Source organism: Sorex fumeus, unplaced genomic scaffold, assembly GCF_029834395.1.
Source record: "Sorex fumeus unplaced genomic scaffold, SorFum_2.1 ptg000010l, whole genome shotgun sequence".
In the NCBI taxonomy this organism is placed as follows: Eukaryota; Metazoa; Chordata; class Mammalia; order Eulipotyphla; family Soricidae; genus Sorex; species Sorex fumeus.
In genome coordinates this window covers 34,010,619-34,026,395 of record NW_026606067.1, presented here as the reverse complement: position 1 = coordinate 34,026,395, position 15,777 = coordinate 34,010,619, and the positions used below count along the sequence as shown (strand labels likewise).

Here is a 15,777-nt window from a genome sequence, read left to right as displayed (position 1 = left end):
TTAACTTAAAATTACTTTTAACTAGAATAGCTATAATATTTACAATTGACTAAAAGCACATCAATGAATCTTCTGGAAAATAATACTATACTTTCATTGGGAATTTTTCATTATATGAAGGACTAGAAAAAAAAATTTATTCAATTCCAAATTAAAAATTAACGTTCAATATCGTCAAAGTAATGGATTTCAAATATTAAGCAATTTACTTTCAAAGTTGTGGGCTGAGACTTAAGTAGGTTCAGCATTTATTAAATAACATATGCAGAAAAGTTCCTGATTGCTGTGTGGGAAATAAAATTAAAGGGGCTTGACTTTGTCTCAAAAAAAAAATACCCTTAGCTGTTACACAACTGATAACTACAATGAAAATTTATCACTACATAGGTGGTATTTCATTCCCAAAACCTAAATAAATGATATTGGGTGGGGATAGCGTTGAAAAAATTTATTCCTGAAAGCCATTTTAACACTGTGCCCCTTGTGGAAGCTCCAAGAATCAGAAAATTAGACCACAAGACTAATAGGTAAAGTCTAAACTGAAGATAGAAAACACACATTTAGATCATACTCTAGAAAAAGAAACCATACTTTGGGAAGTACAAAAATTATTTTACGATATGTAAGTACCACGAAGAAAAATATGAAAACAAGTAAAATGAAAAGCTTTTTTTTTTTTTGCAGTTTTCTATACCACCATAGTATCTAACTTCAATGCTGGGAATACAACCGTAACCCTAGCTAATTTATTTTTTAAAAATAAATTTAGCTCAAGTAATTCCACATAGTACCTTATAGAAGAACATGTGAAAACAAATTCACAAGACAATGTTAATTAACGGTAGTTGGGGAAATTTTCTTTAAAAAGATGCATATCAAAAATTTTACCTAATATCTTTTAAGCCAAGAGTTAACAAATACGAAATTTTGCCAGTAAGAATGACAAAAATTTCTGTGCAAAACAAAACAAACAGAAAAGTGCAGACAGACAATGTTGCCCCTTCCCAACTGGAATTCCATTATCTCCTAAAAATTAGCTAAAAATCATTTAGAAACAGAAAACTGAACTTCTCTATATTAGTCTATCATATACTCCCAGTTGGCTATAAATTTATGATACTGATATTAAGTAGCAACTGAAAATGGTCCATTCGTGCAAAGTTTGGTAAAACTTAACATTTAAACATGAAAGTTCAAAATAATCTTGAAGGTGTTTAATATTTTACAACGTAAAGTAAAACAAATACATTAAAGAAAACAAATCCATTATATAAATTTCAGTAAGACACATAACTACATATAAAAACTGTACAGGAAGATTATGAACTGTGTATAAGTTGACAGACATCAATAGCATTGGTTTTTTCTCAAAAACATTAATATTTCCACGCCATTACTAACAAAGCAGGTCAGAAATTACTTCATCTCATTTCTTCTCATATCACTGCATAAAAAAAATTTCTAAATAAAACCATACTTGAACTGAAGAACTGCTCCTCCTGTTTAGCAGCAGTTAATAATAATGAACGCCATCCTTCCTCAATATGCCCACTGGATGGACTACAACTTCATCCGTGGAATTTCTCTTTTGACAAGTGTCTTAGGAAGACATTTTAAAAAATTATTATGAAAATTTATCCCACAACCTGAAGAAAACAAAGGCATATTTTGTATATAACAATGAGAATACTGTATCAACTTTAAAAAGGGATATTGTGTTGATGATTCAAATTGAAGTCACCTGGGGCCGGAGCCATAGCACAGCGGGTAGGGCGTTTGCCTTGCACATGGCCGACCTGGGTTCGATCCTCAGCATCCCATATGGTTCCCCAAGCACTGCCAGGAGTAATTCCTGAGTACAGAGCCAGGAGTAACCCCTGGGCATCGCTGGGTGTGACTCAAAAAGCAAAAACAAAACAAATTGAAGTCACCTTAGGTGACTATATATATTTTAATTTTCTGATGTATCTAAAATTGTGTCTGCAATATGAACAATATTGACAACTATTTTCCATCATGCAATGAAGATTTTAAAAAGTATACAAGTCGTAGGTATTTATTTGCATTAGAAATATAGGCAGATTATTTACTCATTGAAACCACATAGCCTTGTTACTAAACTGGACGTGGGGGAAAGTACAAACGAACAGACGTTTTCATTCATCTGGAAAATGTAAAAAGTTAGGTACTAATATATAATTTTTCATTTTCTCGGATCTACAAATTGACAGACTGTCAAGTTATTTTTGTGCACGGAAATTGTTCAGAATTCAATTACCAAAGGGAAAAAAAAAAGAAAAATAAACCCTGTTCAGAATATACAAATGTATCTCCTTAAAAGGTTCTATTCTTTAGCAATCTTTGATGATTTCAAAATTTGCAGTTTCAGCTCTTTTATCATCAGCTCCAGCTTCTGTCTTGCCTCCCGCTCCTGCCGGAGCTCGTCTTGGAGTTCTTGCCTATCGGCCTCGGCATGGTCCAGCCTCTGTCTCAGCTCAGCCAGCTGTGTGACAAAAAAAAAAAAAAACTCCGCGTTGGTTTTCATTAAGTTTTGGTTTTCGAATCAATCTCCGCATCATGCCAATATTCTAGTACTTTTTATAAAATGAACTACTGCTTGTTCGCCATCTTAAATGTCTTAAAACTGTTACCGTATGACATTGGGTGAAAAACAAAGGTTCAAGAGAACCAACATCTAGAGTTTTAACTTTAAAGAAAATGACTGATTGAGATACTGTAATTTAGAATATTGCTAATGACGGTTTCCTGTGTACGTCATTTCAACACCACACCCATCAGCGGTGTCCTGCCTCTCTCCCGCAAGGACCCAATGCCTCCTCCTTTGTGCATCAGTTCTCTCATGTGGCCTTTGTCCTCTGTTGCTACCTTGCTGTATATCTTTAAGTCACACACATGAGTGAGATCACTCTGTATCTAAAGAGAGCACTTTCATTACACCCTACATTTTAATATGCCTCTCATCCGAGTCTCCTCATCATGTGAGTTATTGGCTCATCTTTTCCAAGCTGGGAGTTACTATTCCTTTTCATTCTGGTGCTTTTGAACACAAAGGCAACAGACTTTGTTATTTTCAAAGTTCATATAAATTAAAGTAATATGATTTTTGACAGATCGCTAGAAATTAGCAGTTTAGTCTGGCTGTCTGTCTATGGTAACATGCTCAAGATCAAAAGGTCATTTTGGGTAATATAAGGTTATATTTAACAAAAGAGCTGACTGAAACGACCCTGACAAAAAAAAGTATTTTCTTGAGTAAAAGGGTTAACAATTTCAATTTTCATCTTAAAAGCGATAACATCATAGTAACAGTAATTCTTACCTGTGCTGCATATTCAGCCTCTTTGTCTTTTTCTACATTTGAGTCACAGGTACATTTTTGCTTCATAACCTGCTCTAACTTTTTCTCTAGATCCTTTTGTTCAACATAAAATTCTTCCATTCTTTGAGCATGGTCATTTTGCAAAGATTCAAGCTCTTTCTGTAAATTCTGCTGTTCCTCAGTGAGTTCCTTCATAGCTTTAGAACTATTCAGCATTTCAACTTCCTGGCATGAAAAGAATTACAAAACAATGTTTACTTATTTTCCATCACGTTAAAAATGTTGATTCAGGGATTGAGTATGTGATTTAGTGGTAGAGTTCCTGACTTGTCTATATGAAGTCTATGGTTTGATACCCAATACCTAAAAAGTAAAGGCTACCTAGGAAAATCAAAAGCTATTTAAAATTTAGCTTTCATCTCAACTTCTCTCACAGTCTCTAACCAACAGTATAAAATTCTGAATAATCCTAAATACATTTGCAGCATCTGATACTGACTTCGAAAAGTCAGGGAAATAACTCAAAGGGCTGGAGTATATGGTTTGTTCGCAGAAGTCCTTGGCTTGATAACCAGCACAACATGGTCCCCTGACCACTGCTAGGAGCAAGCACTAAAGCCCCAAGAAGAGGGAAAGGGAGACAGAGAGGAAAGGAGGAAGGGAAGAAGAAAGCGAAAGAGAAAGAAAAAGAGGGAAAGAGACTGAGATTTGAATTCTAAGGCAGGAGAAACCCCACGTAGGGGGAGAGAAAGAGAACTGGAATAATCTGACTAAGATTTAGATAAGAACTTTACCATCTGAAGTTGTTGTTTTTTCTGCAAAATAGAGTTCAGTTTTTCTTGTTGTTTCACATAAGTTCTCATTACTTCCTCCATGATTTTTCCTTTATCATCCTCACAAATAATGTCTTTGACGAGATGTGAAGTCGAAGCTGGAGCATCATGGTCAATTTCCATCTTGCTTGACTCTCTGACCAAGTTGCAACTAACAGACTCAGGTTTCTTTTTACCAGTAGAAGTGTTTGAGGTGGATGGATCTTTGGGAAGCAAACAAAGTAAAATTCACTGTTAAAAAGTCACAAAGACAATCAACATCTGAAATTTAAAAACAATGGCAATCAAAAAGAAATTCTAAAAAACAAATAACATCCTTAGCACTGTAGCACAGTCCTCCCGTTGTTCACCAATTTGCTCGAGAGGGCACCAGTAACATCTCCATTGTGAGACTTGTTACTGTTATTTTGGTGTATCAAATATGCCATGGGGAGCTTGCCAGGCACTACCTTGCAGGCGGGATACTCTCGGTAGCTTGCCGGGCTCTCCGAGAGGGGAAGAGGAATCAAACCCGGGTCGCCGGCATGCAAGGCGAAAAAGCCCACCCGCTGTGCTACTGTTCCAGCCTGGTGCTTTATTAAAAATAAAAATTCATAAAAAGAAAAGGATTGTGGGGGGCAGAGTGATAGTACGGAGGGTGGAGTGTGCCTTACACACAGTCAACCCAGGATCCCCAGAACCCCATATGGTTCTCCAAGCCCAGCCAGGAGTAGTCACTGAGCAGAGAGCCAGGAGCAAGCCCTGAACACAGCTAGGTCTGCCCCCAAAACAAACAAAAAAAGAGAAAGAAAAGTATGTTAATAATAGAATTTAATTAAAGCAGTACATTTATAAAGATAGCCCATGTCCATGAACTGACAACCTTACAAACTGCTGAAATTATGTTTTCAACTAATTGTCACCGAGTTCACTCGAAATTTCTATTTTTTAAAACTTAACCCAAATGTGATCATTAGGAGATTGGATCTTAGGAGTTTAATTAGATCATGAGAGCAAAACCCCTATAATGGGATACAGACATTTACAACCAACAAACACCCAAGAGATCTCTCTATTCCTACCTATCAATCAGTGATGTGGAGGACACAATGAGAAAATAGCAATTATGAACCAAGAGGCAGTCTCTTCCTAGGTACTAAATATGCTTTCTTGATCTTGGGCTTTCCAGCCCCTGGAAGTACAAGAAATAAATGTTTGTTGTATAAGTCACCCAATCTATAGTATTTTTGTTATATCAGCCCAAAGAGTCTAAAATGGATGGTAATAATCTTATAATAATCACAAGTGAATGCAATATTTACCAAAATTCTCATTTGTGGCATAAACTGACAAGCTGGTTCAAAAATGCAAAATGAAGGGATCCAAAATAGTAAAAAATTCACTCTTAAAAAAAAAAACAAAAACAAAGTTCGAGAACTCACAATTTCTAATTTCAAAAATTATTAAAAAGCTACAAAATTAAGACTGTATTGGACTGGAGAGACAGTACAGCAGGTAGAACACTGGCCTTGCCAGACTGTATTCAAGTCCCAGCACCAGATATGGTCCACCAACCCTTACCCAGGAGCAATACTTCAGCAGAGAGCCAGGAGTAGGCCCCCCAAAAGGGTGCGACTCAAAAAACAAACACGCAAAAACATTGTATGTGTACTGGCATAAAGATTAATTCCAGGGGCTAGAGCAATAGCACAGCAGGTAGGGTGTTTCCTAGCACTCGGCCAACCCAGGTTCAATTCCCAGCATCCCATATGCTCCCCTGAGCACCGCCAGGGGTGATTCCTGAGTGCAGAGCCAGGAGTAACCCCTGTGCATCGCCGGGTGTGACCCAAAAAGAAAAAAGAAGATTAATTCCAGGAGTAAACCCAAACTTTATTTTTTTTCTTAGTTTTTCTTTTCTGAGTCATCCCAAGTAACGCGTATAGAGTATTCCCAGAGGTACCCAGAGAACTAACTACAGAATGCTAAGGATTGAACCTACATGCACTGTACCACTGTAGCACTGTCCTCCTGTTGTTCATTGATTTGCTCGAGCGGGCCCAGTAATGTCTCCATCGTGAGACTCATTGTTACTGTGTTTGGCACATTGAATACACCACGGGGAGCTTGCCAGGCTCTGCCGTGTGGGTGAGATACTCTCGGTAGCTTGCCGGACTCTCTGAGAGGGACAAAAGAATCGAACCTGGCTCGGCAAACGCCCTCCCTACCCGCTGTGCTATCGAACCTCCATGTAAAACATGCAAAACATGTGCTCCCATCTCTTGCTTGAGTCATCTTCCCAGGCCTAAAACCCAGTCGTTTATGAGCAATAAGTTTCAACAGGGGTGCAAAGACATTCCAATCAAGAGAGGCGTCTTTTGAACAAATAGTGTTGAGACCACCGTATCCACGTATCAAGAATAAGATTGGGGCGGGAGATGTACGAATAGGAAGGTATGTGCTTGCCTTGCATGCAGCCAACTAGGGTTTGACTGACAATACCACATAAGTATGGTTCCCTGAGCAACGCTGGATGTGGCCCCAAAACCCACCACCACCACCACCCAAAAAGAATGAGTTTAATAACCTAAACTTTATTAAACAAAGAATCTGAGTAGGTACTTCTCTAAGAAAGATGCAATGTCCAACATATACAAAACACAACATCATTAGTCACCGTAGAAATGCAAATCAAAACCCAAACTATACCACTTTACAACCACTAAGATGGGGTTAACCTTTGTTAAACTCTCCAAGGGCTGGAGCGATAGCACAGCGGTAGGGCATTTGCCTTGTGCGCGTGGCCGGCCTGGCCAAGCCAGGTTCGATTCCTCCACCCCTCTCGGAGAGCCCGGCAAGCTACCGAGAGTATCTTGCCTGCAAGACAAAGCCTGGCAAGCTCCCCGTGAAGTATTGGATATACCAAACACAGTAACAACAAGCTTCACAATGAAGACATTACTGGGCCTGCTCGAGCAAATCGATGAACAATGGGAGGACAGTGCTACAGACAGTGCTACAGAAAGATGGGATTATGAAAGACACATAATAAAAGTGTTGAAAGGACATAAAATGGAACCCTCATAAATTGGCGTGAATACAGCTAATTTGGAAAACTAATTTCCAGTAAGTGTTCATAGTACCATTATTAATAGCAGCCAAAAAGTGGGTATTAACTGATACACGTATAATCAAAAGGAAACGCATCCAATAGCCTATTAAACCATAAAAAATAATACTAATAAATGCTATAACACGGAATGAAAGTAACTAAGAAGTCAGACAACAAACAGCTGCACATAATAAATCCCTTTTATACACAATATCAACATAGAAACTCAAAAGCCAGAGATACAACTCAGTGGGTTAGCGAGCAAGCTTAGCATGGAGAAGTCCTGAGGCTGAGGTTCAACCCCCAGTCCTGCCTGGTCCCAAGAACTGCCAGAAGAGCTCCCCCAACACCAAGAGCAGCAGCCACTAGCAGTGAGGTATGGCCCCAAAACCCAGAAAAGAGGAGGGGGGAAATACTCAGAGTAATTCTGGGGCCAGAGTGACAGTACAGCAGGCAGGGCATTTGCCTTGCACGTGGGATTTGGGCTCGGTCTCCGGCATCCCCTATGGTCCCCTGAGCACTGCCAGGAATAATTCCTGAGTGCAGAGCCAGGAGCCAGGAATAACACCTGAGCATTGCCAGGTGTGACCCAAAAGCCAAAAAAAAAAAAAAAATGAATGATTACAATGTTTTGTGGGGAGTGATGGGGAGTGATAAAAATGTGCTAGAATTATATGGTCGTGATTGTTGTACAACTCTGTGAAATTTACTAAATTTTACATCTTAAAATACTAAATTACGTAACATACAAATTATGTCAAAAAAGTTGAAGTCACAAGAATTATTCTGAGAATGTTAACAATAAATTTTAACAGGAAATTACTAATTAACAGGTTGCCATATTTAAAGTGAAAAAACATAGATATATAAAAATCTTGAAAAGTAAGTTTTTTTCAGGGGATGGGGGGCAATGCAGAGGCAGGCTTAGAAGAAACGTAAGGGCACTGGTGGAGGCTTCAGAACACTTTGGTGGTGCTGAGGTGCAGTAGCTTCAAGAAAACCACGAACATTGTGTAGCAGTTACTATATTACAATTTTAAAAATTTAAAGTACAGAAAACCCCCAAGAGAATGAGAAAGCTTATCCCTCTGTTCTTCCAGAAGTCTGGCAGTCACAACCACGAACTGCCTATGGCCCTCTGGTCCAGAGACTCACAAACCAATCTCAGAAGAGAGCAACAAGGCTGCAGAGATGCCGCTGGATCCCAAAGTCACCATAAAGTTAAAAATTATCTCCAGCTTTAGCACCCTATTTAAAATTTTAGAATTCCTGGAGCAACATCTCATACTTTATGCCAAGAGTAGCACATCTGATGGGGTGTAAAATAAAAGGCAGCAGATCCTGATTTAAAAAATATATATGTGTATATTATATATAATATTTTATGTATATACATAAATATAAAAAAGCACACAAGGCTCAACCTGTAACAACATGTTAGTAATCTCATATACAAAGTCCAATGTGAGATGCAACAATTTCCGTACACTTTCACCTAAGGAAATTATTCATCTTGAATAATTTTCAGCAGACTATTCATAACAAGCAATCCAGAATGAATTAGTTAGGATTTGCCTTTGAGGAAGGCTCAGGTGGTGGTGGAAAAATTCGGATTAATGGTGGTGGGAAGATGTAATGGTGGTGGGACTGGTGCTTGAATACTGAATATAATAAACTGAATATAATAAATTACTATAAACAACTTTATAAAAATAAAATTAAAAAAAGAAAACCCTCAAGAAGCAAAAATTTATATAAAACAATCAAATAACTATAGAACTCCTCAACTACTGAGACAGCCGAAAATAGCTATTATATTGCCGCCATAAAAGCAAGCACTGCTGCTACCTGGAGGCTAACCCAAGCAACATTTGGACAGATATTTCTTATTTGGTACACACTATTTAAAAGGCACCGTAACCAAGCAGCTCCTTTTTTTTTTAAGGTGTCCAACCAGCATTCTGAATTTATACCATCTGCCTGATTCCCACAGCTGTGAATTTCAGTCCTTGGGCAGTCTGTATTCCCTAAATCCTATACCTAACTATTCTTCGTATTACTGATAAAATAGCAGTAGGGCATTTGCCTTGCACGCAGCCAACATGGCCGACCCGAGTTCGATTCCTCCGCCCCTCTCGGAGAGCCCGGCAAGCTACCGAGAGTATTCGATATGCCAGACACAGTAACAACAAAGTCTCCAATGGAGACGTTACTGGGCCCGCTCGAGCAAATCGATGATCAACGGGAGGGCCTTTACTTACTTTTTCACTTACTGATAAAAATGGCTTCTCAGTTCACAGCAAGATACGAAGAAAAATAAGAACCTACCAAAGAAATCTGACAGATGAAAAAAGGCAGGAAGGTTATGAAAGTTAAGAATTATGGTACACTCTAAAGACTTACAGTCTATACATTTCTATCTCTTTAGCCTCAAGGGCTAACACCATTCTAGAAAAGGATAGCACTCGAGGCTCAAAGTAACATCTCAGGAGTTTTGAAAGATGGCTTTTTTCCCTAAGTAAAATCTTCAATAATAGAAAAAATTATCCTAAATACGAGATACTTTTACAATACATAACCTTTGTTTTTAAAAAGATAACCTCTGAATATTTACCTTTTAAACGGCTACACGATTCTCTACTTGTTTTTAAATCCATTTTCTCCTGTTCCTCAAGTGAGACATCTGGGTAAGACACTGTTTTCTGATGTTTCCCACTACTGTGAGGCTTCTCTGACTGTCTTGACGTAGCTCTACTTGCTTCTGGCTTTGTGACCTCTTTAGACTGAGATGCAGCAGAAGTGAGTGACACATTGGGGGCAACCACTTTATCACACATGTATAAGTAGTAGCTGAAGACAAAGAAAGGCAAAAAAAAAAGACACATAAAACATCAAGTATAATGCAAAGTTCCAACTTATTTGATACAACAGCAATAATAGCACTGTAGCACTGTCCTCCCGCTGTTCATCGATTTGCTCGAGTGGATCCAGTAACATCTCCATTGTGAGGCTTGTTGTTACTGTGTTTGGCATTATCGGATACATCATGGGTAGCTTGCCAGGCTTTGCCATGCGGGCAAGATACTCTCGGAAGCTTGTTGGGCTCTCCGAGAGGGGTGGAGGAATCGAACCTGGGCCGATCAGGTCGGCCGTATGCAAGGCAAATGCCTTACAAGCTGTACTATCGCTCCAGACCAGAAAAAGTATAGAAAATCCATTATTATTCCTCTTTATCAATCAAATTGAGAATAAAAACTCAGCTTTCCTATAAAAAAATGATAGTTTAATATTGCCCAGATTTTAAATAAAAATGTTAGAAAACTGTGCAAATATAATAAGCTTCCAGGAGGTGGGTGTTATAGTCTCTGGGTCTTGGCTGTTAATGTTCAATATGTCACTATGATTAAATGTAGGTTTCTAGTTTTTTCTTTTAAAATATGAAAATTGCAAACCACACTCAATGTCTTACTTCTCAAAAGAAAATAAGAAAATTAAATTAAACCATAATTTTTTACTGTGGGGCAAAAGGAAATGACCTTTTTTTTTTAAATAACAGGGATCAAACCCAGGGTCTCATTCATACAAAGAAAGTACTCTATAGTTATCCTACTTTCTGAGCTCCAGGAACAGTTTCTTCCTAGAAATAGAAACACCACTAACAGGCTATCTCAAATATTCAATACAACTTACAATTTCTTCACATTCTCTTTTTATTCTTTTTCTAACAAAGTTGATTAATGAATCAATAAACTGAAATCAAGAAGCAAATACTCACCTGGGGTGTAAAAATGAATGTGTCTGAGAAATCTGATCACCTTCCTGCTTTATAACAGGGTACCATGACGGCAATTCCAATCCTGGTGGTGTATCAATCTACAGAAAAATGCAGAAAGAAGGAAAAGATTTGTGAGGGAGGCATGATATTAATTTCATGTTTGAACTTGACAGGGCACAAGGTACCTCTGGAGGACTCCAAATAAAAATGAGTCGTACTGTTCAAAAGCCGTCTGGTAGGCATGGCCTTTAAATTAAAATAAATAATAATGCTTCTAAAAAAGCTGTTTCCCCCTAGTTAGTCACCCAAAATTCAAAACTGCTATATAAACTGCTATATATGCCAAAAGCGATAAGAAGCTAATATATATATATATATATATATATAACCCCCTCTTGACTTAATCTGCTAGCAAAGTAGCTGACTTGCAATAGCAGTACTTTGTCAAACTGAATTTGAAACTACCGTGTTCACTGTATTTATCAGCAAACAGTATTTCTTCATAGATATGAAAAGCTTTAGCCCTAAAGAAGAATCTGTACTGTTAGGTAAAGAAAAGAAGGTAACTGGTTACTTAATGACCCATCTACCTGATAATAACTTTTTACACCCTGCTTAATTCCAATGAATACTTCATTAAATAAGCATCATTACCCCCATTTTACAGGAGAGCTGAGATTCTCCTGTAGCATACAGGCAGGAAGAACAACCCCAGGTGAGTAAACAGGCAATCACACCAACTAAAGGAGGGCACACCCTACTGAACACCCTGGCCAAGGCGGAAAGTGTGTAAGCACCACATCCAGCTACGTGTGGAACCCCTATCATCACACAACGAGAAGGGAGAAGGGGAAGAAGGCAAGGAATTAAAACACCGAGAAAGAAAATAACTGATTTCCAAATTCGTACATACTTTGATTTGCTCTTACACACTGCCTTCCCCCCGCAACACACACCTATTTTACATTTCAGTAATTCCCATTCTTTTGGCAAAAATCACTTTGGAGGAGGGAAGTCCCCTAAGCAGCTGTGAGGAGCTCAGGGACCACCCCTGGGGTCCTACGCAAACCAGGTGGCAGTTCAACGTAGGAGTCAGTCCAAGGCACTATGGCTCTCCCACAGTGCTTGGGAGCACCTGCACCAACCCAGTGGTGCTCGAAAGCCCCAGGGCAAAACTCAGCGATGCTCAGGAGACCACAGAGTGCTGGGAGTCAAACCATGTTGGCGACACGCAAGGCATCTGCCTTGACCCCTATACTCCAGCCTCCAAAAAGCACTCTGAACGGTGAAAAAGACTTCGGAGCAGAAAAGGGAGAAGAGCACTAACAACAGGTGTGATTCATTCAGGGAAGCAACAACCCGGCTGAGTGAGGGAGAAGATAAGTAGGAACGAGGTACGGGAAGGATGGTACAAAGACAAGTACTGGATTGTCCGTGCTCTAGTCCCTTCTGCAACTAGGAAGTCAGAACAGGAGATGACAACCTCACCTAATAACGTAGAAGAAAACAGCATTCCATGACCGCCACAGAAGTCAGAAAAACGATTTGCCTTCATGTCCCTACTGTACAGCTGCAGAAACTAAGTAAGAAAGAAAACATCTCCAAATGTTATACAGTTTGATGAAGGCGAAATAAATTCATAAAATATGCAGAGTTTGGGGCTGGGGAGATTGTACAGAGTGTAGGCACATGCCTCACACAGAGCAGACCCAGACTGGGCCCCTGGGCACTGCCAAGAGTGATGCAGAGGCAGAAGTAGCCCTGAGCACAGCTGATATGACCCAAAATGTTGGGGGGGGGGGGAGGAGAGGAGAGGGGGAAGAGGTGGAGAGGGAAGGGAGGGAGAAAGAGAAAGAGGGGAGAGATGTATAGAGAGTTCGATTAAGGAGATCACACCAACAAGAAAACCAACGAAACTGAATAAACTTGGGAATGGGCTGGAAAGATGGTTCGGGAGGTAGGTGCCTGCTACCAGCACAGCTCCGATCCCCAGCACTGTGTATGGTCCCCCAGCACCACCCAGAGTGATCTTCGAGCACAGAGCCAGGCATTAAACTCAGAAGGAAGGAAGAAAGGAAAGAAAGATGGAAGGGGAGGGGGGGGGGGAGGAGGGAGGAAGGGAGGACGAACTTGAGAAGACTAGCAAGTATCGATGTGCCTGAAGAGTTGGTTTCTTATCCTTTTCGGCCTATTGCTCCAACAAACAGGCTAGACATGGGAAGGAAATAGCTCTTTGAGCATACATTACACAGTTTGATGCATCAGAAGATAAATTAAGGAAAAAAGTAAAAATAGGGTGACTTGTGTAGGTGGAGAACAATACATCTAAAACACACACACACACACACACACACACAAAACACATTGGCCCTGATGGCCGAAGTATCTAAAGCACCACTGAAAGTGGCCCTGGACCTTCCCAATACTGTCAGTGAGGCCCCCACAATTAATAAAAATGAAAATATTGGACAAGGAACTTGAAAAACAAGACCACAAGACTTTAGGGAAAAGAGTGATATTTTGAAAAGATTTGAGTATTCATTTTTTCTAAAAGTTATTTGTTAAACTCATTATTTTGAACATAAAGCTTCACATTAAACTAATGTAACAAAATAATTCTGGATGTAATGCCTGATAAATCATCTAGTTTTTTCAAATAAAATTACTGAGTTCAATTTACTTAAAATATTTAATTATGGATACTTGGGATCTGAAATAATCAGAATAGCAAATACTAAACTTTTTCAAAGATCGTGACTTGAAATCTGACAGTTTTTATCACTTTAGTTCATTCTGAAACGCGATTGTTTTGGTTTATATAAAATTGACTTTTAATCATGATCCAAACTTGGTGTATGTTCTTAACAATGTTTCAAAACTTCAAATGTTACCTTAGTGTATTAGGAGCGATAGCACAGCGGTAGGGCGTTCGCCTTACAAGCGGCCAACATGGCTGGCCCGAGTTCGATTCCTCCGCCCCTCTCGGAGAGCCCGGCAAGCTACCGAGAGTATTCGATATGCCAGACACAGTAACAACAAAGTCTCCAATGGAGACGTTACTGGGCCCGCTCGAGCAAATCGACGATCAACGGGAGGGCCTTTACCTTTACCTTAATTATTTATTTTAGACTTTACTCTCTCTACCTTCGATTACTTTTTTTTTCCTGTTCTCACAACAACCTACTGAGTCACGGACTGAGTTACTAAGAAACCTTCCCTACTGCAGGGGTCTGAAAGATAAACTCAGTAGTAGAACACATACATCCCCAGCAAGCACCATGTTCAAGGTTGATCCTCAGTACCGAATGGGCCCAGGCACCCACCGGTACAGTGCTGGTGATTCCTGAGCAGAATGCTACCATGACCAGAGCCCAGATCACACTACTCTGCTAAGAACCACTAGGATCGGCTCCCCAACTCCCCAAGGAGTTACCCCAATTTCAATGTCTGAATTCCCTACTCAATAAAAATAAGACATCTGCATTCCTGTGTTCCTTACAGCACTATCACAATAGCCAAGCTCTGGAAACAATCAAAGTGTCCAAGAATAAATGAATGACTGCGTAAAGAAACTATGGTGTGGGGCTGGAGCGATAGCATAGCAAGCAGGGTGTTTGCCTTGCATGCAGCCGACCCGGGTTTGGTTCCCTGAGCACCGCCAGAAATAATTTCTGAGTGCAGAGCCAGGAGTAACCCCCGAGCATTGCTGAGTGTGACCCAAAAAGCCAAAAAAAAAAAAAATGGTGTATATATACACAGTGGGCTACCACTCAGCAATAAGAAAAGATGAAGTTGTGCGATTTGCTGATGCATGGACAGGTCTAGAGAGGATTCCAAATGCAGTGAGATGGAGAGGGAGACACAGCATGATCTCCAAGTGCCGCATACGAAGAACTTAGGGGCCTAATGCGCAGAAGGCAGTGGAAACAGCAAGCAGGAGAACTCGTCTTTGGGAGAAGGATGATCGTGGGTGGAAGTGCGGGGCTGAGTTAAGGGAGCGAACACCACGACGGTGGTGGCGAGGAAAAGTGCCTGCAATGGAAGCAGATGGGGGCAAGAGGGAAACGGGGGACACTGGTGGGGGAGTGGACAATGGTGAAGGGACTGGTTCTGAACACTGTATACCTGAAAGTTAATAAGGAATAACTTGGCAATCACCGTGATTCAATAATATTTTTATATCCCTAAGTGGCTACTGAGCCTCTGTTTGAACAGTTTGAGATCAAAAATTGTTCCACTCCACATTTGTATTTTCAGAAGGGAAGATGCATGCTAGTCTACAGAGGAGACTCAAAATTTGAATGATTTTTGAATGTCAATTTTCTTCAGCTTTTTGCAAGGTTGCTGTTACCACAAAATTCATATATTATAGTTCATATTCTATATCCATATACTCCATGAGCTGTCACAGAAGACAGCTTGGGCTGGAAAGCACTTGCCTGGCATGTGGGAGATCCAAATTTGATTTCCAGAACCCACAGGATCTCCAAGCCCGGCCAGAAGTGATCCCTGAGCACAGTGCCTGAAGTAAGCCCTGAGCACAGCCGGGGTGCCCCCCACACACAAAAACAAAAAGCCCAACAGTCTATAGTTTTAGAGACCAGATCCAAAAATCAAATAATATGAAGAACTGCACAGTACTACACGAGAGAAGGAAGGAAGGAAGGAAGGAAGGAAGGAAGGAAGGAAGGAAGGAAGAAAGAAAGAAAGAAAGAGGCTGAAGCAATCGCACAGTGGGTAG

General features: G+C 39.9%; 1 protein-coding gene across 1 annotated transcript in view; it reads right to left on the bottom strand.

The window, feature by feature from the left end:
- Positions 1-1,869: 1,869 nt before the first annotated feature.
- SKIL (SKI like proto-oncogene) overlaps positions 1,870-15,777 on the bottom strand; it is a 25,352-nt gene continuing 11,444 nt past the window's right edge. Inside the window, exons 2-6 of the mRNA XM_056110621.1 lie at positions 11,037-11,134; positions 9,876-10,111; positions 4,135-4,376; positions 3,341-3,565; positions 1,870-2,503 (exon numbers count right to left, since the gene is read on the bottom strand). Coding sequence (XP_055966596.1) covers positions 2,345-2,503; positions 3,341-3,565; positions 4,135-4,376; positions 9,876-10,111; positions 11,037-11,134 — 960 coding nt within the window. The 3' untranslated portion in view covers positions 1,870-2,344. The remainder of the gene's footprint in view (positions 2,504-3,340; positions 3,566-4,134; positions 4,377-9,875; positions 10,112-11,036; positions 11,135-15,777) is intronic.